The sequence below is a fragment of the Mytilus trossulus genome, chromosome 9 (assembly GCF_036588685.1).
Source record: "Mytilus trossulus isolate FHL-02 chromosome 9, PNRI_Mtr1.1.1.hap1, whole genome shotgun sequence".
NCBI lineage: Eukaryota > Metazoa > Mollusca > Bivalvia > Mytilida > Mytilidae > Mytilus > Mytilus trossulus.
Window position 1 is genome coordinate 9,593,041 of NC_086381.1, and position 26,432 is coordinate 9,619,472.

At 32.7% G+C, this 26,432-nt stretch overlaps 2 protein-coding genes across 2 annotated transcripts; both read left to right on the top strand.

The window, feature by feature from the left end:
- Positions 1 to 2,612: 2,612 nt before the first annotated feature.
- On the top strand, positions 2,613 to 10,613 carry LOC134685080 (short-chain collagen C4-like). Its single transcript, XM_063544490.1, has 4 exons — positions 2,613 to 2,975; positions 6,861 to 6,929; positions 7,587 to 7,820; positions 10,214 to 10,613. Exons 1-4 carry the CDS (start codon positions 2,663 to 2,665, stop codon positions 10,453 to 10,455), a joined length of 858 nt encoding a protein of 285 aa, XP_063400560.1. The 5' UTR covers positions 2,613 to 2,662; the 3' UTR covers positions 10,456 to 10,613.
- A 5,532-nt stretch (positions 10,614 to 16,145) lies between these two features.
- LOC134685083 (short-chain collagen C4-like) lies at positions 16,146 to 23,297 on the top strand. Its single transcript, XM_063544492.1, has 4 exons — positions 16,146 to 16,692; positions 19,874 to 19,948; positions 20,742 to 20,981; positions 22,776 to 23,297. The coding sequence occupies exons 1-4, from the start codon at positions 16,407 to 16,409 to the stop codon at positions 23,012 to 23,014; spliced, it is 840 nt and encodes a 279-aa protein (XP_063400562.1). The 5' UTR covers positions 16,146 to 16,406; the 3' UTR covers positions 23,015 to 23,297.
- The last annotated feature ends 3,135 nt before the right edge of the window (positions 23,298 to 26,432 follow it).

The window sequence follows — 26,432 nt, forward strand, 5'->3', positions numbered from 1 at the left end:
CAAAATATCCACTGTGTTACTGTAAAAGAACAAAGACATTAATTATATAAAGAATTTAATTCTTATTAAAATTGAGAATGGAAATGGGGAATGTGTCAAAGATACAACAACCCGACAATAGCTAAAAACAACAGCAGAAGGTCACCAACAGTTCTACATTCAAATCAAGCGCATACACCATAGGTAACAGGTTATCAAGACAACGTGCATGGTGCACACAACTACAAATATGCAATTGTGTTATCTTTAAATATAAAATAAAATTTCGTTGTGACAGGTTTTGGTTGTTGTAGTATTAGCATCACTAGGTATACTACGTGATAAAACTTCAAATCACTGTTGTTTTTTTTTTATCAAATTGTTATTTTTGTAATGAACTTATTTTCCAACAAAGTAGCTGATACAAATAGTCAAGGGTAAACAGATTCTATAAATCATTTTGTTTTCGTATATGCCTTTGTATTTAACAGTATTACAAATAACCTGCAAATTTATCCATTGACTTAACAACTATTTGGAACAAGAACTACTGTTTATAGAATTTCTTCTGCTTAACACATTTTAATTACAATTTTTTAATGTTTAATGTTCTAGTGTTCTCTTGTTTATATCTTACATTAGATTCATAGTTAAACTTTGACCTATGTATGAACTTGTAGTGGTGTTTTTTTTAAATAAGAGTGCAGTTTTTCTTGGCTCACCAACATGTAGAAGCCGTCTATACAGATACTTGGAAGATGTTTTATATAATAGTTCTGTCATGATAACTAAATATAAATATTTCATGTGTTTTGTTACAGTTGATTTGTTTGGAAATGCGTCCTCGTATAATTACAACATAGTACCATCTAGACTGATATACTATAAAGAAGTGTTTAAATTTTTATATATTTAAATAATGTTAACTGTTTTTTATTTATTTTTCACTGAAAACTAGTAAACTTAACTTAGCATGTGCGACAGGATTGGTACAGACAAATTCATATTGATATTAGGCTAACAGCGAAAAAACTTTTTGGGATCGTACAGTTAAATTGTGATCAAAATACTACAATTACATTGACCAGAGACTCTGTAGTCTGTTGACGATATTACAAGAGCTATAACACACATATGTTCAATACGTCTGTTAACGACATTACAAGAGCTATTACACACCTAGTTTCTTTGTCTGTCAACGACTTTACAAGAGTAATTACACACTTAGTGTCTATACGTTTGTTAAAGACATCATAAGAGCTATTACACACCTAGTTAACTGTTTCTACACGTCTGTTAACGACATAATAATTTAATACGTCATACGTGCTCTTGAGCATACGCGCGTTTTGTCTACATAAGACTTATTAGTGACGCTCAGATCAAAATAGTTATAAAGTCAAACAAGAATACAAAGTTGAAACGTATTGAGGACTCAAAATTCCAAAACGTTGTGACTAATACGGCTAAGGTAATCCATAGGTATCAAAGTCACGTGGTGCAAGTCATATGAATGAAATACCTTACATTTTGCTATATGTTCTTCCCGGCTTGGGGTCTGTCTCCTCTGATATATAATACTGTGACAAAATACGTGAGGATTTCTCAGATATACGACAGACACAGTTCTTATGAATAGCATCTCAACATAGTTACGAGTTGGAATTTTTTTTTCTTTCGCCATTGGAATAAATGTATTTGGTAATAATACAGATTATATTGCATAGCCTAAAACTGCAACTAATATCCTAATTTAAAACATTCAATTTTGTGTTACTAGCTATGTTTATAAGATTTTGGCGCCAAATTTATTCAAATCATTTCTATGATTAACAACCAAATGGAAAGTAACTACCTTCTATCAGTTCCGTCTTAATTGTATACTCTGTCTATTCATACAAATACATTTTTTTCTTCGTTGTAATGTTGATGATCATCACGTTCACGCGTTTTTGCTGGATACTTGACTTTGTTTTGTGCTTTTTTTTACTTATTTTTGTCACCAAGGTTTACAGAGTGTTATTCATTTGTTATGTTAAGTAAGTGTCAAGTATTTTGACGTTTGCATTCTCCGTTTTTGGGAGATTTCCGAATGTTTATTTATTTATTTCTTTTAGTATTCTGCGTGTTTGCTTATTTTGATAATAATTCATGAGACAATTTTTCTAGCGTCCTATGGGAATCGATGCGAAACGTGACCTGACAATTCACTTGATCCACTTTAAATATGCACATCTTTAATTAATGAACTATTTACCTCCAATTTGATTTTTTGAATTGATATTTTTTAAACTCTTTGGGATTCAGGCCTTGCCATCTAGGTCAGACATTTGACTGTAATTAAAGGATGTATGAGTATCTCTACGTCTTGATTTATGTTGATGTACTATTTCATTTGCTCCGTCTATTTTGTGACCTTTTGTTTGAATGCATGAGAGTATACTTGTTTGAAATACAGCAACAAATAATAGAAGAAGTACAGATTGGCTGTAGTCGATCATATATAAAAGTTCAATTTAAATGCTATTTTTGTATTCATTATTTCGTTGCAAATAACGTGAAGTATCTCTTGAGAAGATATGCAGTGTTTTAATTAAGTGTTGTCATGCACAAATAAGTGTTGTGCTACTTGCTTGATATACAATTGTTTGTCTTTGTCACTAAGCAGAAACTGTACGTGGAAATGGGTTGCATACATATCGTTTATGTTGTTTCGTTTTATTTGGTTTTGATGATGAATTCTGTTCTTTCTGCGAATTGTAATGATAAAGAGTGTCCTGGCGTGATTTCCATGCCTTTAATTGATGGCGTAAAAGCTTCTTTAAAAGCTGATTTGGATACCACGGATTTAAACAATCATCTGAAAGCATACATTGAACAACACGTAAAGGAAGGTGTACAAGCTGCTATGAAAGATGTTATAAAACAACTTGTTGACGATGGTTTGGAAGAGGCTAATGCTATAATTAATGACACAGTTAAGGACCATCTTAAAGGTACGCACGTATGTTCTTAATATTGAACTAGTCATCACGGTCATGTTTCAACAAAATGTATCCATCAAAATCCTTTCAAAATAGTGGAAAAAAACTAGCGTTGTTTTTTCTAATCACTTAGCGTCCGTCGTCCGTCGTCGTTCCCTGTATAAAAAAACTTCTCCTTTGAAAGTACTGGACCAACTTTAACCAAACTTGGCCACAATCATCATTGGGGTATCTAGTTTAAAAATTGTGTCCCGTGACCTGCCCAACCAACCAAGACGACCGCTATGTCTAGAAATAGAACATACGGGTAAAATGTAGATTTTAGCTTATAACTCTGACACCAAAGCATTTAGAGCACATCTGACTGGGTAAAATTGTGTATCAAGTGAAGAATTATCTGTTCTGAAATTTTCAGACGTATCGTACAACCGGTTGTTGGGTTGCTGCCCCTGAATTGGTAATTTTAATTTTTTTTTATCGTTTTTAACCGGATTTTTTGTGACAAAAATGTCGGTTATTGATTTGGGGATGTACGGTGGGCGGTCGGGCAGTCGGGCGGCAATCAAATGTTGTCCGTGCATTAACTCATGAACCGTTCAACCAAAGCTTCCCACATTTTAATGTGTTGTTACTGATGACAAAATGAAGGTCAAGTTCAATAAAAACGATTTTTACTTTTACCGTTCAGGAGTTAAAGTTCTTGAAAGATTGAAAAAATGGTGGTTCCAGTCGTGTCCGTGCATTTTCTCATGAAACATTCAACCAAAGCTTTTGAAATTTGTATATGTTGTTCCTGACAACTAAATGAAGGTCAAGTTAAATAATGGCGGTTTTGACTTTTATCGTTCAAGAGTTATGGTTCTTGAAAGATTGATGAATGGAGTTTCCAGTTGTGTGCGTGCATTTACGCATGAACTGTTCTACCAAACCTCCCAAAATTTAATATGTTGTTACTGATGACAAAATGGAGGTCTAGTCAAATAATGACGATTTTGATTTTTACTGTTCAGGAGTTATGGTTCTTGAAAGATTGAAAATGGTGTTTCCAGTCGTGTCCGTGCATTTTCTCATGAACCATTCAACCAAAGCTTTTGATTTTTTTATATATTGTTACTCATGATTAAAAAGAGGTCAAGTTCAATAATGACGATTTTGACTTTTACCGTTCAGGAGTTATGGTTCTTTAAAGGTCATAAAATGGCGTTTGCATTTACGTTGTTGCATTTACGCCTGAACCATTCAATCTAAGCATTTCAAATTTTGATATGTTGATACTGATGACAAAATAGAGATCAAATTTGAGTTTGACGATTTTCACTTACACCATTCATCAGTAATGGTTCTTGTGATATTCCCAGGACACAAATAAATGTAAATTAATCCGGTTTGCTGTCGTTGTGAGTTGGTTATTATCTTGTCATTATCTTGTGAATACTATTATAGATAGAGATAAACTGTAATTAGCAATAATGTTCAGCAAAGTAAAATCTACAAATAATCAAAGCAAAATGGTCAGTTGACGCCGAAAGGAGTTATGTAATAGTTATACACCAAGGGAAAGGTATGTCTGGATAAGAAACCCCATCGGCCGGAGGCCGTAGGGGTTTCTTATCCAGGCATGCCTTAACCCGAGGTGTATAACTAACTTACACCCCATTCTAAACTCTATTTTGTTAACAATGATTATCAAATAAAAAAATAACGATAGCATCTATTTTATTGACCATATCAAACCCTTATTTATAAGATTTCTTTGTTATTACATGAAAACCCACTAGTAACCTTTTTTGGTTATCTTCGTTCACACTTTGACAAGTGAGTATGTTTTACCAAAGTCAAGGTTGTTCTGCATATTCCAAATAAATCCTTGGGTTGATATGGATCAGCAGGTCAAGGTTGACTGTATCGTGTATTCATATTAAAAACAAAAAATACGTCATGCTCCGTGTATGCAGTTGTCAATATGGAAGGGTATGAGACGGACGACATTTCTTAGCAAGCGTTGGATTTGGTAGATGAGACTAATTAAAAAGATAAAGGCAATTATTACCCAAAGTACTTACCTGTATCAGTTTAATAAAGGTAATCATAACTATATTTTCTATCTTACGGTTTTATGGGGAAAAAAGCCCCCCCCCCCTCTTCTCGAGAATGAATAAACATTCATATTCGGACCTACAAAGGAATAAGTGTGTCTACAATAGAAACCCGACTTCCAGGCACGCTCAGCATACAAAGATACAAATTTAATATTTCGTAACTCTCTCTTTTGTGGAAGAGGGGCTGATCCAGCTGGGGTTCCCAACTCAAAAGAAAGGGGCCGGGGTTCAAAAAGTCAAATACATTGATCTTTTAAATCTGGTCCCCGCGGAACCCCTACCACGAATCGGCCACTGGATAACGGGGGTGGGGGGGGGGGGGGGGAGTCGAGAGTTAGAATCCCCCTTTTTTATAATAGAAATATATGACTAGGATAAAAAAATATTACTTTCAGCAAAGGAGTAATTGAAGGATTTTTTTTAATTTAAAATAAATGCTTAATTTTTTTTTCGCTATTGGAATTTCCTTAAATGTTTTTTTTTTTAATATTTTGAAACAATTTGTAGTGAACACTGTTAGTTGTTTCTTGTGTTCATGCTTTTTAAATAATAATCAAAATTTCTATTGTTACGAATAACAATGGACTTTGTTTGCGGGATGTAGAAGCAGGGGTTTCCAGAAACCCCGCTTGTCACAGCCTGTGGTCAAAATCCATTGTTATTCGTAACAATAGATCTATTCAATTTACACGTGTTTCAAAAATAGAAACTATTAAGTATAACAATAGAGCTGGGGTGTAATACCCTTTATATTCAATTTTTAACAATTTTCATTAATTTGGGAAATTTTTACAAAAAAATATTCTCTGTTACTATTGGGCAAAGTTCATTATAGATAGATATAATTGTAAGTAGCAAGAACGTTCAGTAAAGTAAAAATTCAAACAATCTGGTATGATTGCCAATGAGACAACTGTCCACAAGAGAACGGAAATAAAATCACTAATAAAATAAGTTATTTATATTAAACGCATCAAATAATAATTTATAAATATAAAAACTTGATAAAAATTTGTGTTAAAACCATTTTGTTATCACAAATCGCGGAACTGTTAACAAAGAAAATTTACTCATCCTATATATAAAAAAGAAGATCTGGTATTATTGCCAATGAGACAACTGTTTACAGAGAACGGAAATAAAATCACTAATAAAATGTTATTTATATTAAACGCATCAAATAAAAATAATTTATAAATAAAAAAAACTTTATAGAAATTTATGTTAAAACCATTTTGTTATCACAAATTGCGGAACTGTTCACAAAGAAAATTAACTTATGCCCCCACCCCACCCACCCCAAAAAATGGAAAATAATGTGAGCAAAAATTTTAATTTTGTCAACTTTTGACCAGTTCAAACTTCGATTAGTGAAGTGAACAAATTTTAACTTAGAATATCCCCCCTTTTTTAATTGGATACAAACACTTTTTGAAATCATTTTACTATTGTGTAATACTTCAAAAACACGAATGTATTTGTATGGGATAATTCTGTTTTTTAACTGCTAAAATAACGAAACTTACTAAATTTGAAGATCTATCAAATAAATGTATATTTATACATGTAATATTAGAAATATAATTAAGGAACGACATTATCATGAATAAATAACCAAATATGCATAAATTCCAAAATTTACTAATTGCCTGAAATTATGTTCGGCAATAGGATGAATAATCATCATCAGATTTCAGGAAATAAGCTTAATGCCTGAATATTTCAGGCAATAACTTAATGCCTAGGCGTTAGCTTATTGCCGCTATCATATACATTAATAATAGTTTTATAATTTAAGGAATAGGCGTGACATATACAAGATGGGGGAGAAAGGCTTGCCCTACCGGTGCTGAACTTGTTTACACAGGTACATGTAATTGATATCTATACTGTTTTCTTTATATGTTGAAGATTAATACCATTTTATTTTAGAATTTAATAGGTAGAGTGATGTAAGAAAGCATTATAGTAAGCTTATATTAAACTTATTTTTTTTTTTTTTTTTTTTTTTTTTTTTTTTTCAAGTAAGTTTAAACATATATATGTATAGTGGATTGGAAACAAGTAATTTAAACTTATATGAATCCCTCTCCACTTTGCGGGTGCGAGTGCTTCCTTGTAGCGGCATAAGCCTGCTCTTTTTCGAAATCTACAAGGGTGTCTTTTACGTCTTGGTTGTTCATGTCTTATTTTTCTACGTATTAAATGCCCCATTAAGGTTTTGTTCATATTAAAAGATATGTGAAGTGTTCAATTATTTGCATGGGGAAGACTGAGCTGTAAAGCGAACGGGGAAGCTGTTTCTATCACTGATGACCGTACCATACTTTTGGAAGATAATGATAGGAGGGTTTGTCATCTGTTTTGCATCGCACAAATATTTGGGGGGGGGGGGGGATATAAAATAAGATATTAGATTGGTTATTTTTTTTAAATGGTTTTACAGAAAATTCTTAAAGTTGTATGTTCAAGTCAAAATAAGGGATATTTACTTATATTTTATGCTCTGAATCTATAATTTTAGGACAAGCCGGCGGTAGTTATTTTCAGAACACAGGAGGTGGAATGAACTATTTATGTTTGCCAAATGATCCACAGAACGGACAACATCAGTCATACAACAACCCCCAACTTTACGGTGTTGAATATGAAATTTATTCAGATATAAAGCCACACGAATGGCGTACTATGAGTAATATGGAGGTTCCATGCGCTGTGTGTCACAGTAGCGGCAAATCATCCAAAATAATAATCCCAGGTATATAAATTACAAAGGATATGTTGTATCCATCAATCATACAAAATCATTATATGCATGGTAGCAAAAAAATCAACACACTCAAACAGGCTAAGGAGCTGTGCTTTCGTTTACTTATGTTATTCTTTTTCTTGTAATTGACTTAAAGGGTTGAATTGAATATATGTGATCATCTCTGTACTTCTATCTGAAAAGAAACCCTCATGCTTGAAAGGGGCGTTCGGGCGTGTGTTAATATATGATTAGTCTTATCCGGTCAAAATATGGACGTGAAAGCCAATGTCTCGTTTAGGGAGAGAGTGACACGCTTTCTATGCTATCAACTAAAGAACCTTTCTTTCAACTCTTTGATGTGATCCGTAAATGGCCGATGCAACAACCACTTTATTTGATCATCCAGACACATTACAAAAGTGTAACAAGAGGTATACAATATTTACATACATCAAATTAGTACAATATAGTATGTAAAATGTCTGCACCTAACCAACAAACCCGAACTTCCCATGCATCGTTAAACTTTACCTTAAAATGCATGAACTCTTTACAATTATATACGTTACACAAACAACTATAAATCATCTAATCAATATGGTGTGAATGGGGATATAAAAATCAAACGGGAAAACTAAAAGGCTGTGTTCAAAGTCCTACTGTGCATTACTATTTATACTGCACTCGTTCTATTTGAGCAGTCAAAATGCGTTGACTGTATATTTCTATAGCCTCGGTCACACCTTACCGGATAGCTCGAACGGACGCCTAACGGATAACTTTTTTTCAATCCGTTCATGTCCGTTAGACGTCCGTTCTTATCCGTTAGGCGTTCGTCCATATCCGTTAGGCGTCCGTTAAGCGTCCGTTTTATCCGTTGACGACCGTTCTGTCCGGTGGACAATTTTGAGCATGTTCAAAACTTTGAACGGACGTCCAACGGATAAAATGTCCGTTGAACGTTCGTTAGGCATCCGTTCGGCGTCTGTTTTGTACGGTACTCGTCCGTTTTGTATCCGTTACGTGTCCGTTATGCATCCGTTGGAGATCCGGTAGACCAATTCACCAACGGACGTCTACCGGACTCCGAACGGACGCCTGACGGATAAAACGGATGTGAAACGGACATTAACGGAAGGATAACGGATAAAACGGATGCCAACCGGATGTAAAACGGACAAATGTCAATTGAAAATTCTCATGGTTTATTGCCTTTAATATTTAGATGGTTTATTGCTTTTAATTTTCAGAATATTTTGTTCATCCGTTTTATCCGTTTCGCTTCCGTTAGGTGTCCATTTTATCCGGTACTCGTCCGTTGGATGTACGTTCGACGTACGTTCTGTCCGGTACGTATCCTTTTCACGTACGTTCAAAGTCCGTTGTGTGTCCGTTAGGCATTCGTTACATGTCCGTTAGTACACCAACGGACTCCCAACGGATACAATTTTTGTCAACGGATAACTTTTTTTTATCCGTTAGGCGTCCGTTCGAGCTATCCGGTAAGGTGTGACCGAGGCTTATGTCAAACACAGTCACTGACCTGATATCACTTTTACTCATGAATATTTAATTGAGAATGAAAATGGTGAATGTGTCAAAGACAACCCGACCATAGACAAAAAACAACAGCAGAAGGTCACAAACAAGTCTTCAATGTAGCTAAAAATTCCCGCAACCGGAGACGTCCTTCAGCTGGCCCCTAAACAAATATATACTAGTTCAGCGATATTGAACACCATACTAATTTCCAAATTGTACACAAGAAACTAAAAGTAAAATAATACATGTATGTTTATGATTAAAAATTTTCAATACTGTACGAACTTGGTTGTTTTCAAACTTTTTGGCTGTGTAGGTTCTCATTGGTCTTGCTGATTTTAAGAAGTTTGTCTGGAACCATCCCCTCAACCACACTTGAGCATAAAAATGAGTTTTTGGCTCGTGCGTCTGAGTTCTAATTTACCATGCGTGTGATGCATCCATTTTCTCATGTTTTAAAGCCCCCCTGTTATGAATCTTATGCTTGTCGGTGAAGTTTATTTTTGTCGAATCTTCTTGGTTTACTAGATCTTCTTGTAGTAGTTTGTAGTCTTTCTCTGTTTCAATGGTTCTGTGCAGTAGAGAGTCATCGGCGAACAGCGGTTCTGAAGATTTGAAGCATCTGGCAGGTAATTTTTGTTACAGTAGAAGAGTAATGATCCAAGGAGGTGCTATATATTTGGTAGTAGTACACCTTAAAATTCAAAAGATCTGAAAGTTTTATTTGAATTAAAACGTTTCGTAAGTCCGGAAACGTAAAAATGTTGTTATACAATCATTGAACTGAAGAAATGTAAAATGTAAAAAATCTAGATAAAGACTATGTCCTTAATGATGAAACTCTTGTTATCTTGTAGGAAGACAAACTTGTTATAGTGACTGGAGTGCCGAATACAGCGGTTACCTGATGAGCTCGCATAAAGGACATAACGGAAGGAATGAATTTGTATGCGTCGACTTGAATGCTGAACCATTCGATAACAGGTCTTCTGATGAAAATGGGGCGCTTCTGTATCCAATCAGCACTGCATGTGGAAGTTTAAGATGTCCACCGTACACTAATAGTGCTGATGTGTTGTGTGTTGTGTGTACAAAATGAGTCATAAAAGATCGATTATCATTCTTTTACTCTTGTTACAATGTATGAAGTCCACTCAAACAGTGAGTTGTTGGAACATACATCTTTCCTATAACGCGAGAATGAATACGTGTTCATAGAATAATTAAGTTAAATTCAAATTAAATCTTATTAGATTATGCAATGTGTTGTTGTTCTTTGATCTGTTGGCCTTGAAGGCATAAAACTGAGATCAGTGCTCTGAGTACAAAAATCATGCTCGAAAGTTTTATGATCGTGAAGCCAACGTAATTAGCATATGGAGTATATACATTTTATACGTGCCTTTCCAATCACGATATTCCTAGAAGAAAGATATCGCATCAAGTGTTCCAAATGACTAAATTCAACTCATCTATTCTCTCTGAATTTTTACAGGAGCAATCATGATTTGGTGGACCGTTATGAAAAATCTGTCACAATTTGAAAGATCATGGGTTTATTCCCCAACCTCCTCCTCTTTTTCACATTGATAATATAAAAATAATTGCGACTTATCGTTTATTTATTACTTACATGATCAATGCGACTGATAGCACTATTGGAACAATTATAACCTTTTCAGAGCACCTAAATTCATTCAAAGTTTTGTTTTAAGGGAGTTCATAGTAATGCATGCCTTAATTTTCAATGTTGTGTATCGTGTTATTTAATTTTTTCATAGGTCTGTCTCGTCTTTACCGACAAACTTCTCATCTATGCTTTGTCATCGGCAAACCGTGTGTACATTTCAAACTTTCGCATTAGGCTTAGTTTAAGGGTGAGATAATGAACATGCACAGATGTTTTTTTTTATTATTACAGCACATTTCAGTCAGTATGTAGCTAATGGTAATATCTTTGGTTAGCTTGCTTGTTAGCTGAACCGTGAAGTCATTGTTAGGTAAGGTAAACTTCCCTCCTTTTAAAGTAGCTTTACTGTAATTTTTACTAAAAGTTTTACTGAACTATAACTGAATTCTTACTGATTTTTTTATTTTTTCTTTATTTATTTAACCTTTACCCTAGTGGTGTTTTTAAGCGAACTAAACTGTAATTGTACCTCTTTTGTATTTATTGTTGATTTTTATTAGTAAGTTCTATATTATTATTTTGAAGCAGTCATGAATAGATATTTTATAATTGTGTGTACATTTTTAATGAGTTTTAAATCATGTAATGCATGAATATGCCTTTTTATAAAAAAAAAAAAAAAACATTTTCCTTCAGTATAACTGTTATAGCTTTTATTTGTATATACAGTGTCTCGTAAGTCTTTATAGGCTGGGTATTGATCCTTTTTTTATGATGTTAACGTTTTTTATGTATTTCAATGTAGATCAATATGTGACACTTTAATAAACTATTATTTATCTTATCTAATCTTAGTCCTACAGAGAGATAGAATGTTTATCTGTTGGGCTGGTCTACTATTAAAGGAGGGAATTAATGAGCCTTTATATAGTAAGAGGTTGGTAAGTTTTAAATTATTTTTTCTTTCTTTCTATATTTAGGCTTCTCCCTAAATTTTTACATTATTTGCGATTTAATTGTAAATGTGTCTATCGTTTCTGTTAAAATTTATTCGGTTTTTTTTTGCTTGCAATCACTGACGATTAATACTTATACCCCAAATTTAAGTTTGATACCCAAACAGTTCCGTTATAGGAATAAATATGCAAAAATCGGAATGAAATTCATTGAGTTTAAAACGTATCCAAATCAGATTTCAGTTATTTCTTGTTTGGCTGAAATTACAAAAAATCGTTATTATCTGTTCTGACTTTGAAACACTGATGTAAGATTTACACTGTGTACACAAAATTAAATAAAATATTTCATGTCCCAGTTTAGATAATAAAAAAAGGAAGAAGAAACTCCGCCAGTGCTGGGGTTATCTACTCCAATATCAATTGTTTAGAACTGTCAGTTTTCCTATCAAATGTGTGTGGTTTTCTCCGTGCACTCTTGCTCCCTCTACCAATAATAACTGGGCGCAACGAAAAAGCCGAAATGTGGCACTTAAAAGTGACATTAAAAAATCAACAATCAATCCATATTTTGTTTTCTTATTTTGAAACTTCAATGTTTGTACAATGTGTTTAATTTATCAACATTTTTTGTAACTTCAAGTCAGAGGGCGGATTCTTTTTTTGGGTTTTTTTTTTTTTGGGGGGGGGGGGGGGGGGGGTCGAATAGGCTGTTCATCCTTGAATTGGAGAATGAAACGTTTTTAGCGTTGCTACTATCGTTGATATTTTTTCAATTTAAAGAATATACGTTACGTCCCTTTCAGAATCCAGGAAACGCCCCTAAAAGTAAAACCAGATTCGAACTGTGCAGTGAATCTGAGGTAGTTATAATGCACACCTTAGCTGTGCATTATTCAGATTATAGCACAGTAAGAACAAAGAGATTTTATCCATGGCATGTGTTATCATAACGCCGATAGTACTATTTTAAAGAAAAATAATGCTGATTGTATTAATTTTTATTTTTAATCCTTTTACCTAAAGTATTTTCAGTTTATTTCCCATAACTTGTTTATTATGCTTAAAGAGATCGTCTATTTCCCCCTTCAACACATTTCTACAGTATATTACAGACAATATATGTTGTTTGTATGTACATAGTAGTACTAGCAATAAGGCATCCGATCAGCTGAATATCCTCTAACATTTCGTCCTTTATAATGTCATTTCTGCACAGTGATAAATTTCAAAAATAATGAACAGTGCAAAAATAAGAAAGATCACTTCGTTTTATATATGAGGACTTTTCAACCTCCTATGATAAACTGGAAAAGGCGAGCATGCCATTTTTGCTAGTCAAAATAATGAAAACAATCATGGCAATTGAAATTTCTAGAATTATCAGTAATTAACCACTTATATGCTTACAAGACTTATTTCGGGTAGAACAATTTAAAAAGAAATCAGATATAACAGTATATTTTGGATCCTATGTGTAAAAACTACCCCCTGACAAGTGGCACTTGTGGTAAGAAAAGTTTCTAATTTGCTGATGTCACATAGTAAAACTGTCTTCTGGACCATTTCGATGGCACGTTTACAGTCCACAAGAGAGATGAAAACTGATACCAACTTAATGTACCATGGCTGTGTAAAATCACATAAAAGATCCAAGTATTTTTGTTTTATTATTTTGCATGTTTGAATAATAATGATGTTAAATATTTGTCCCGTAGAGGACAAGTTCTATTTTTAGTCAGTGACATTGGATGTGCCCTTCAGCGATGACACTGGTTAATTTTATAATGTTTACGGAAGAAGATATGTAACTTTAAAATTATTCACTTTAGGACACTTTAAACTAAGTGCCATGTTATATATAAATAGTATGTAATTGACCTCTTGTACATGTAATAGGTAAGTATCTCTGATCCATTGTAAACAAAATAATCTTTCATATACATTCATGCAAAAAAGTTACAGTTAAATTGTTTTTTGAAACATACCAAAATTCAGTTGTTGTCGTTTGTTTATGTACTATATACGTGTTTATCGTTTCTCTTTTTTTCCGTTGGTTTTCCCGTTTGAATGGTTACACTAGTAATTTTTGGGCCCTTTATAGCTTGTTGTTCGGTGTGAGCCAATGCTCCGTGTTGAAGGCCGTACATTGACCTATAATGGTTTACTTTTTTAAAATTGTTATTTGGCTGGAGAGGTGTCTCATTGGCACTCACACCACATCTTTCTATATCTATAAAATAATTTCAATAAAACTTTATACAGACAGACAGACCGAATATTTTGTTATAGTGTCACATACCAATACAGAGCAATAGCATGCAACATAATATAAGTATAAAACATACAAATAAAACTTTAAATCGAAGTTAAGATATCGGTATCCATGGCCAGATATAAGATACGTTTGCTTTAAAACTTATTCTAACATTCATTTACAAATGAATAAAAAAGACCTTTTACATTACATTTAAAAAAAAACATACTGTTATACACAATATTTTCTGCGATTAAACATAGAAGATAAAGATTTTGCTAAAAAGGGTTGTATACAATCATTTGACATATATGTAATCAGAAATTTTTAATTATGCAGTTAGATTTGTCTGGAATAACCATATTTCTAAACTTTGAATAAATTTCGAAAACTATAAATACTAGTGTTTTGACACTTTTCATTCAAGTTTGATTTTTTTTACTTCCTCATCTGAAATGTTTTGAAAATCGTCTTAATTTCACCTTTCAGGCAGAAATTTACCATTAATGTAGATTGTTTGTTGAAGGTTCAGATTAGATTTAGACATTATTAAAGTCTCCCCACACACAAAATACATTTAAAACAAGATGTATGTCATGATATAAATATACAGTTTATTATATTATATAAAAAAAAATCTATGTATGTGCCATTCTTAATGAAATTATGAAAGACTATTAACACTGGTGGATCTAGAAATTTTCATAAGTGGTGGCCCACTGACTGCATAAGAGGGGGTCCGTTCTAGTCACGCTTCAGTGATTCCCTATGTAAGCAACACATTTTTTTCCCCAAAAAGGGGGGGGGGGGCGGCCGTCCCCCCCCCCCCTAAATCCACCTCTGATTTAGATATATATAGTTTGACCAATTTATATATATAAATACAACAAAGAGCAAATGTTGAGGTAAAATACTGTTTCTCCTTGTTAAAATGTTACTGCAGGTTTTGACAAATATATTGCAAATATCAATAAATTTAAAAAGATATCTATGTTTGTTACATATCATTTTGATATAATATATATCAATAAAGGTAAATATATAGTCTTAGATCCTCATATAATGGGCAATTTGACAGTTGCAAATTTTGCTGCAAAAAATATCTACTCAATTTTGCTTATTTCGTATTGCAGTATTCTAATATTCTCTAAACTAGTAAACCGATTAAAAAAAGACTTGACAGCAATTTTTAGAATAATTATTTTTTTCATAATACAGAAATTAACGACCCAATAAGACTCTAAAGAAAATCTCCTCAATGAAAAACATATTGCAGTGGCAAAAAACGAATTATCAGTATCTATATGCAGCCAAATCAGAGAAGTTTAGATTTACTTTCTTCAAAGTAATTGATGATCATTGATTGTAACACAGCGAAGATCTACAATTGAAACTAAGTTACTAATCATTTTCAAACGGACCTTATCCCGATGAAAACATTGAATGTTGATGGATCAACAGGACTGACTGCAAACACGGCAATCGAGACGACCGTTTCCAAAAATTGTATATATAGCAAACTTGTTTAACGGATAAAGAAGGTTATTTGTTAAAAAAAAAATGCCCTCTTTCATACAATTTTTGACATTTTCCAGCGAGGAAGACGGCCAGTAGAAATGTTAATTAAAGTTAGTATTTCAAAAATGCATTTGCATAGCATCATTTAAACTAGTTTAAAAATTCCGCCAATTTAAAAGTGTACATGCAAATGTATTGATAAAAATTTTGAATCCGCCAAAATAATAACCGCCAAAATATTTGCGTTTTGCCCCGATATTGTTATGCTATTGTTAGACATTCTTAATAAACATAATAGTTGGAAGTTATGGCAAATGTCCATTTCAGGTGACCAAAGGTTAGTTACGTCCATATAATTATTATAACCGTAAGGCAAGATATAAAAGTACTCTCCTGTTTTGTAAATAGATCAATAAATCTATAATAAAATCCTGTTTATAGTATCCTTCCTCCCAAGATAGGATAACCCAATGATACTACGGGGTCAATTTTTATTTGTGATTGATATAAAATTTTGATTTTAACACAAGATAATCAATCGGTAATACACATTTCGGTTCAAGAATTTCTGCGATTGTTATCTGTAGCTTATTTAAGGTGACGATAAGTTGCTCTAAGACAAACTCGTGTTACAAAGTCAAACCGATCAGATATTAAAAGTAAAGGTGTCAATATTTGTCAATAGTGCAATGTTCCGAACGGTATTTTCTTCTTTTATCGTGTTTGGAACCCTGACGTTATGTGCCTGCAATGCTGACGAAGAGGTTGGTCTACCGTTGACAGGGGCAATGAAAGCTGTACTGAAAGCCGACTTCGACGTATCCAGTCTGAACGCACAACTGAAAACTTTTATCGAGAAGGAAATACAGAATGGTGTTGAAGCTGCCATGAGAACCGCAATGGAAAAGCTGGTTGCCGAAGGAATGGAAGAGGCCAATGCTACAATAGTATCCACAATCGAAGAAAGAGTAACAGGTATTTATAACTTTTTCTTACATTTTATATCATAACTTTTTTCCCCGATATTCAAACATTTTATATTCCATTAGAATAATAGGATTGAATATTTGGCATTTTTAATCATATCTTATAAAAATGTGTATTTAAACATTTATAATTGACTGTCCTTAGACAAACATAAATGACGGTGGTGTAAAAAGGATTTCTGCACAGATCAAGAGGTTTAGACAGTTATAATTTGATCACGTGATTTCATAAAACTCACATAAATTGATTTCACGTAAACGTTCTTTTGAGTCGAAATTTACGTGAATTTTACGTGATATTCAGGTGAAATTGATGTTAATGAAATTTGCATGTGTAGGGACATACGTAATCTGACGAATAAAACGTTGATAACATTGAACTATAACTGTCCGAACTCGTGATACAATTTAAAAACTTTCGGAAAAAAATAAGGAGAATTAGGAAGAAAGTCATGATAGTGTTATTTGTTTATTCGGAGCCAAGCTATGGACATGCAAATAAATATATATTTGCACCTGTCCTAAGTCAGGAATCTGATGTACAGTAGTTGTCGTTTGTTTATGTAATATATACGTGTTTCTCATTTCTCGTTTTATTTATATAGATTAGACCGTTGGTTTTCCCGTTTGAATGGTTTTGCACTAGTAATTTTGGGGCCCTTTATAGCTTGTTGTTCGGTATGAGCCAAGGCTCCGTGTTGAAGGCCGTACTTTAACCTATAATGGTTTACTTTTTAAATTGTTATTTGGATGGAGATTGAGACTCAGACCACATCTTCCTATATCTATATATATATAATAAAAACTATTAAACAAATTCCCATACGTTTCGGCCATTACGGCCTTCTTCATTGGAATATATATATATATATATATACAACTCGTCTAAACATCAACCCAACAATGTTAGATCTGTAAATTTGCTTTCGCAAATTTTTGGTTCTTCCATGCGAAAGCAAATTTACAGATCTAACATTGTTGGGTTGATGTTTAGACGAGTTGTATATACATTATGTACACAGCCATGTATCACCATCATTGATGGCGATCCGATGGATACATCTGTTGTAGGGTTGTCACTGACTCAGACGTACTGATATATATATATATATATATATATGTATTATGCGCAAAAAAATAATATATTGTGTGCATTTTACTTTGCATGTCCCTAGTGGGTGTCCGTTAGTTTACATGTCCAAAGGTTCACAATAATTCATAAAGATAAAAAAGAAATAAGATTGCGTGACGGATAGTCAGTTTGTACTACATTTTCAAGGCGGTAATAACTGGTTCATTTTTCTTTATTCTAAAATCTTAAATCTTATTTGATTTCGTGAAAGTAAAGGAGTTGTCTATATCAAAACTTCCAGAGAACAGAACAATTTCGGTTCACGTGTTTGATTTTCTGTCATAAATAAATTATACATCATAATCCTTCGATTTTTTTCCTATTTTCTTGGTAGAATTTTTTTTTTTAAAACGGAATATTTTCCGAAACATAAAAAAAAATCATCGTAATGAAAATAAATGTCGTTATGTTCTCACTAGCTCGTTCAAGAATAAGTGTACAAGACTTTAAAACAATTTCGTGTATTATGGTAATTCTTATAAATTTATAAATTTTTTAATAATAAATCTTATATGTATGTTGACTTTGAAAAAAACATATTAACCACGAAAACGCTATTATTCGGACATCGCGATTAATTGTGTGAGATTCAAGATTTGAAATATTTTGCTAGTTAGAAGATATAATTTTCTTCTATCAAAATTAGGTTTACATATCTAGGTATTTTGAATGTATTGGTCTGAGATTGCTTATTGAAGAATTGTAGATCTTTTAAGCTATCCGATAAGAGGAAACTACAAAACTTTGAGTGAACCGGGGCCCGGCGGATCCATCCATTTGAAAAAGGGGGTTATAAATCCAGGACAAAGTAAGGGGTGTTCAACCATTTGTCCCCATTCAAATGCATCGATCGTCAAAAAAGGGGGGTTCCAACCCCCCAAACCCTCTCTGGGTCAGCAACTATGAACTTAACAGTATTTGACTCATCCTGGGAGGTATACCATGGTGTTTGATATTTGTTTCTGTTAACGGGCGATAACTCAAATCTGTAACATGTTTTACCATCCGTTAAAATGCGTAGTGCGTATATCTGATAAGTCCGATGGCAAAAGAAGTCCATATTTTTATAGTAATAGATATAAATAAAGACGTCATATTTAAGTAAAAGGTGGCGATACTCTTTATATCGGCTATTAAAATGTTTCACTGATAACTAATTGATAGTATTACCCGAAGACATATTGTTAAGTTTATTACATTAATCTTACTAACATTTTACAATGTCCTAAAGGGTTTTTAATTTAGTATCTTGTTTATCAACATTGGTGCAATACACTTAGTCTATTTAATTTAAAATTTTTAAAAGGAGTAAAAAATACATTGATTGAATAATTAAAAAAAAACATATTAAAAGACAGTCATATAGAATTACGGGAGACGGTTATTTACAGATTATGAAAAAAAAATTAACATCATTTGTAACACAACCTATTCAAACTCTCCACTATAAAATCATTGCGCAACCTTTCAAACCCATTCCTCATAACGCACATGCATACTTAAAATAAGTATGACACAGGCAAGCACTCCAAAGCCTTTAACAAAGCTCAAACGTGTGACCATTAATATATTCTATGTTATTTAAATATCTAGTCCCGATATATTTTATGGTAATATTTAGGGACGACATCAAAAGTTCAATGTAGGATAAAAAAAAACTTAATTCACATAGTTCTTTCACTGCCCCCCCCCCCCCCCCCCCCCTCTCTTAACTTAATTTGGGAAAAATTGATTTACCTATATGGATATATATATAAAATCGATTTTTGATCAACAAAACTTGCAGCAATGTTGACGCCCCTCCAACCCCCAAACTATTTCATTTAAGTTTTTATCCTACATTGATCTATTGATGTCGTCCCTTAGTCCCAGATATAGTTATACTTGAAAGGTAATCTTGTAATTCATTGGAACATCGTTTAAACTACATGTAGAAGCAAAATTAATAAAATACTATTTATGTTGGTTTTTTTTCAAATTGTTCTCCTGAATTTTGCGATTCGCTTTATCTTTATATATTATTTTCACTTGTTTACAGATGCTGGCTATGGTGTGACGTACATTCGATGGGGAAGAAAAGACTGCCCTAATGGAGCTGATGTTGTTTATTCTGGTAAAATTTATCTATCATCATTTTTATTTCTAATCACTCTTCGATTCAACAAACTTAGTTTAGTTAATACGACCCTTTTACATACATACATGGTCTCATATGCTGGCTTCACAGAAACCTCGATATTACATAGGTCCTACCTTGTGTATCTGATGATAAAAAAAATCAGAAAAAAATTAAGAAGTAATTATGTAATCAAACAACAATATTCAAATGATGTCAATATCTTGTGATGACGTGAACATTCAGTCGTAAGATCGGGACCTCACTCACCCTTTTTTCACCCAAAGACCAGGATCAGGATCATCTATTATCTATGTTAATCTTTGAATAGTCAAACCATACATAGTTTGTGCCTGTTCCAAGTCTGGAGACTGTAATTCAGTGGTTGTCATTTGTTAATGTGTAACATGGTTTTTTTTGGGTTTTTTTTTTGTTATGAATTTGACCGTTAGTTTTCTTGTTTGAATTGTTTTACATTATCATTTCTGGGCCTTTTATAGCGGACTATGCGATATGGGCTTTGCTCATTGCTGAAGTCCGTACAGTGACCTATAGTTGTAAATTTCTGTGTCATTTTGGTCTCTTGAGGAGAGTTGTCTCATTAGCAATCATATCACATCTTCTTTTTATATATAGCACTAATTCAGGCATATGACAGTTGTTTTTTCATTCGTTCGATGTGTTTGAGCTTATTTTGTAATTTTAAACAGGACTTTCCAGTATAGATTCCCCTTTAAGTTCGGTATTTTTGTTACTTTACTTCTTAATCCTTTGCATTTTTTCCCTCCAGGTAATGCAGGTGGTAATATCTACAACAACAAAGGTGGTGGCGTTAATTATCTTTGTTTGCCGAATGATCCTGAAAATGGTAACAAACAGTCATTTGACAACGATCAGATTTATGGTTCTGAGTATGAAATATCAGAAGGTCGAAAGCCATATGGATGGTCCTCAACTGATTTAAAACAAAAGGAAGTACCTTGTGCTGTATGTCGGAAGTCGGGCAAATCAGCAGTAGTGATGATTCCTGGTAATTATTTAATTTTTGTGAAGATATTTCAAAATGTATTTATCAAATTAACATTGAAACAAATGTCGTTCATTGGCCTTACCTTTCCCCATAAAACAACTATAGTGTAGGTAAATTGAAACAAAACTTCATCACAAATAATCTTGTCGTATAGCTCAAAAGTTATATGTTAATAACTTGATAAAAAAATAAATTCGGACCGCATTTAACTTAATAACCGTCGGTATCAGTCACAAAGTGACGATCTAAGGACAAAATAGTCTCTAAATCAAAATATATTTGAAAAGGTAGATGGCCCAAGACCACAATTAATGACCCCGCTTACGAATATAGTTCCTTTTAATTAGAGTGTATTTTTCCTTAATTTTTTTTCTTTCCTTTCCTCACTCATTCCTTCAATCTTTTTGGGTGGAAATGAAAGAAGAGAGGTCAAATAAATTTTTGGATGTTGTATTTTAACTGATTTTGATGTGGAATGAGTGATTAGGTCAAGTGCAAAAAGGTGATATTTACAGTTTTCGGAACATCTCTTGACTTGTCAATAGGGATATGGATGTGTATTGGCTAAATTTACAAAAGTGATTGCTTCAATCTTTCTGAATTTTGGATATATATTTGGACTAGGACAATACATTACACACACAAAAAATTTGACAAAAGTGCATGGTGCAATTTTTTTAATGATGCAAAAGGTTATAAAGAACTGATAGGGGAATTAATTGTGGTCTGTGGCCAGATTGATGGTATACCGCCATCTTGGATTGTACAATCACAGTACAAAATCGGTCTAGTTATTTGCCCAAAACAGCAAATTTGGAAACAGATTTGCAATTTTATGGTTAGACTGTTTAATTATAAAGAAAACTTGTTAATTTATTGTATTATTCAAAATATTTTCACAAATATCAACCTTTTTGTTTTTTAAAATCATTTTTTGCAAATGAGCCATTTAAGGGGAGATAACTCTTTTAGTACAAAATTTATACTAGACTAATAGGGAAATTTTTTATTTTTACTTGTGGCAAGAAAACAAGTTCGGTGACACCATGTTTTCTTTTTATTTTCTTAAAGGGTACTACGAAACCTATCTTCTCACAATTTATTTCAAAATTCTATCTCATAGAACTTTTTTGATGCACTTTTATGTGTTTTTCCATGAACAAACTAACCAAATTTAGGCAATTTTCAACGACTCATAGCTCGAAAAAAAGCACGGTGACCCATACTTTTTATCATATTTTTGAAAAAAAGTGTAGTAAAATCTTCATTTTGGCAAGTTATAAGAAAATTCTGTCTCAAAAACATTTACTTATGATCTACCTTAAAGTTTAATGTTATCTTGAAATTAGATGTGGTATTATTATCCATAGAGACTATTAATCCACCAGAGCTCAAGTGATGTCCCCTTTAGCACAGATGCGACGTAAAGCAAACATCAATCTATTGAACAATCAATCAGTTGACTTGAATTTACTATGCACTTTTATCAAATCCTACAGTTTTGGTTTAAATATTTTCTGATCGTGTTACATTGCCATGAATTGACAAGGTATCAAAACTAAGCTAAATTGTCACTGTCTGACTCGTAAATGGTCATACAGCAATTTGTTTTTACACTTTTCATTTTGCTAGGGTACTTAAACTTATTTTAATTAATGCAATGTATGAGATCTATGTTAATTAAAACAAAAAATGCGAGGAACTTGCTCATGACCAAATATGTACCTATTCCATTGATTGTCATAAAAAAAGCATTATTTTCAGCAATAATATTAAACATTTCATTATTTATAGGAAGAAAAACATGCTACGGTAATTGGAATGCCGAATATAACGGTTATTTAATGAGCTCACACAAGAACCATCAAAGGACAGATTTTACATGTGTCGATATAAATGCCGAACCATGTGACGACAGGCCTTCCAATGAAAACGGTGCTTTGTTTTATCCAATCAGAACAAAATGTGGTAGTTTGAGATGCCCACCATACACAGATGAAGCAGATTTGCTCTGTGTAGTTTGCACAAATTAAGACATCGGCATACAAAAACTGTGTTCAATTTGTTTTGTTATTTTGTATTGTTAATATCTGTTTAAGATTAAGAATTTATTTAACCAAACATCTAAATTTATTGTCGTTTTCATTCACATTTAATTGTATCTGTAATAACAATTGTGTTTTTTTCACGTTCGCTAATCCTTTTAAATTTTACATCCTTGTATTATATTTTCGGAGCCATCTAAAATTAGAAGGGTTTTTTTTTGTGTTTTGTTTAATTTGTTCTGTTCATTTGTTCTGTTTTTTGGGGTTTTTTTTTTCAATGGTAAATAGAATTCAGAAGAGAAAATCTTGCCCTTTTCTTGTAAAGTATAAATTTGATGTGTCGCATTGTGCCATTTTTCATTTATGTCATTTCAATATGCATGTATATATAGTTAATTTCTATAATAAACAGTATCATTGCAACATACGTGCCTGATCTGGTATCTCATTGAAATATCAACCCAACAATACAGTCTGCCCTCAATCTGTCGAATTCTTAAACAAAGTAAGGAATGCATCTGATAAAAATTTCCGAAGTTCTACATTCTAAACCAAGTTCATGAAAAGGACAAGAGAAGACACAAAGGACAATCAAAACCCTTAAGTCGACAAAATATAACAAAAACCGATGAAAAGACCAGCAACAGAGGGGAAAACACTACTAAAAAACTATAAATTGAGCAAATCGAAACTAACAAAAAACTCAGAGGTTTCCGAAAGATTATCTGTTTCTGGTCAACTACTGGTACCCGCCTTATTTAAATATTAAAGAAAAAAGCCAATAATCAGATATAAAAAAAATGTAGTATGAGTGCCAATGAGACAACACTCCAATGTCTTTTTCTATGAGTTCCGCCGCTATTGTTCATCGTCAATTTTATATATATTTATGAAATGCTTAAGACGTAGGTTACCCTTTCGAAGAACCTTCGGAAAATCACTCTAAATTTTTGCTGGGTCCATGTTCCTCACTCTTTTGTTTTATATGAAATGTTTTATGTACGAGTATTTGTCTTTTGATCGTGTTTCTTTTCTTGTCATTGCACTGTTAGTTTATTTTTGACTTATAGGTTTACTTTGCCCTTTGGTCTCTTTCGCCTCCATTTCCCTTAACAACATTTCATGGTATGATAGTGTAGTCAATTTAGGGAACATTCTGCAACTAACACAAAGTTTTTCTCTGAAAAACATGTCGTCTGTTACTTTCTATGAACAACATGCTTAAACTATACAAAAATATATTTTGCAAAAAGTGGTGTAATTCATGTAAACATTTTGTAGTAAAAGTAAGGTTATATGAGTTGCTAAACCATTATTTGCCAAGTTGAGAAAAAAATATCATATGGAAATTGATCTGTATTTTTGTAAATTCAGTTGGCGGTTGAGTGATTTTAGAATTAAATTGACAAGGCTATGATGTCATCAGTTCTATCGAACCAAAAAAGACAAATTACCGAGGTTATGCCAAGAGGGTCATAATTACAATGTCGATTTAAAGATAAGATCCACAAATCAGAAGATATCAGAATGGAAAAAAACGTACGTTTAAAGACATGCACATAATTTGGGTCTTATGTTTTTATTTATATTGCTCTTTAGTGCTTCTCCGACAAGCCCTTTCCAATTCATGTTTACAGTTTGTTTCTGGTTAATGAAAGGGTTGTGAGTTCACAAATATGTTTAACGCCACTACATTCTCCAAGTGCCTTAAGTGCCTGTTATTACATATATGTAATGGTGTCATTGATTTCTGTATATCATATTAGTTTTATTCTGGCTTTTCTTTTAGCATTAACAGGTGTTTGGTTTTAATATCCACTCTTTGCGGAGTGGGGGAACATAGTTTTACTAGATGTATAATATATCCGCCCGCCAGTCCCTACATTCGTACGTCAATCCATCTGAAAGTTCGTCCATCCGTCAAGTCAGTCTTTCCGTCAGTTTGTCAGTCCGTCCTATGCATATTTTTGTCGCATCTTTCTTAGGAAATACATTATACGGATATCTGAAATTTGGTTTCAAGGTTTATATAAATCAGCTATACCGTGTGATGAATTTTTAGATTTATCACTCAAAAACTTTGAGTTTTATACCGAGCACTTGTATCATTGAACACATGATAGCCGTCGTTTTCTGTGAAACCGATATCCTATAAGGATTAATCAAATCATAGAAATTAAACAACAACAGTGACCAAAACCACATTTTGATTACAGGGATATTAATATTCTTAGGTCAGTCCATCGTATAAATATAATTATTGTCGAAGATAACAAAAAGTTATTATGTTGGTTCGAGTTTTCGTTTGTGAATAATTATGTATGAAAGTCAGTAACAATTCCTTTAATCTTATTAACGAAAATTAATATATTAAGAACTCATAAAACAACTTATTGGTGATAAGAAAAATAAAGATTACTGAAAATTGTATAAGTAGTGAACTCCTATCGAAAACGTTAAGCATCGCTCCAGTCATTTCTATAAATAAAAGGCAGATGTGTGGTATGTGTCACTGATACAGCAACCTAGCGACATAAATATAAAGATAATAAGAAGCAATGATCCACTTTTCTGTACATAAAAAAAAATAACAATTTTGAAAAGATTCAAAAGGGCACATTTGTGTCATTATATAAGAAGTTGATTATAGCAAATCGACAAACACCAAGATTTAAGGTAGAAAATTCATTACAAAACAAGTAAAATTAAAATCACAAAGAAACTGTACTCCGAGGGAAATTCAAAAGGGAAAGTTCCTTACCAAATGGCAAAATATAAACCTCAAACAAATCAAACGAATGGTTTACAACTGTTATATACTTGACTTGGTACAGGCATTTCCTTATGTACAAACGATATTCAAAAACGAGTCTCTCAAAGCAATTAATACCGCTCATACCTATTGCAAGGTTACGTTTTGAAATTTATGGAAGAAAATTTCAAAGGCTTTACTCGGTCTTTTAGTAGAAGAATAGTAATAAAAGCTCTATTCCTTTAATTTTTTTCATGGACGTGTAGTACTTTTTTGTCATGAATTGATACACCGTGTCCTATCTTTTCCATTGCGTGATAATTCTCTTTATTTTTTTGTCCAAAAATTGTGAATTTTCGCAGATCCTGTATTATAAAGGAAAGGAATTAAATCCGTAATTTATAGTTTTATAGATACCACTTCGTAATTTTATTTTCACTTTAATTATCCTACAAGGTACATGCAAGCTGTATCAGTCTTTTAATTCATTCGCTCTTATGAAAGCTTTAAACTGATTCTTACATCAATAGAGATTTAATATAGCTTTCATCATAATATAAACTGTGAAAATAAACTGCACTTTGCACTATCTTGTTTATAAGAGAGAGAGAAAAAACATACCAAACTCACATGAACGCGTAATTTGAATTGGTT

Coding starts and splice junctions, on each gene's coding strand:
- LOC134685083 (XM_063544492.1), top strand. CDS start 16,407: ATGTTCCGAACGGTATTTTCTTCTTTTATCGTGTTTGGAACCCTGACG. Junction 16,693..19,873: donor AATCGAAGAAAGAGTAACAG/GTATTTATAACT, acceptor ACTTGTTTACAG/ATGCTGGCTATGGTGTGACG. Junction 20,982..22,775: donor AGCAGTAGTGATGATTCCTG/GTAATTATTTAA, acceptor CATTATTTATAG/GAAGAAAAACATGCTACGGT.
- LOC134685080 (XM_063544490.1), top strand. CDS start 2,663: ATGGGTTGCATACATATCGTTTATGTTGTTTCGTTTTATTTGGTTTTG. Junction 2,976..6,860: donor AGTTAAGGACCATCTTAAAG/GTACGCACGTAT, acceptor TTATAATTTAAG/GAATAGGCGTGACATATACA. Junction 7,821..10,213: donor ATCCAAAATAATAATCCCAG/GTATATAAATTA, acceptor GTTATCTTGTAG/GAAGACAAACTTGTTATAGT.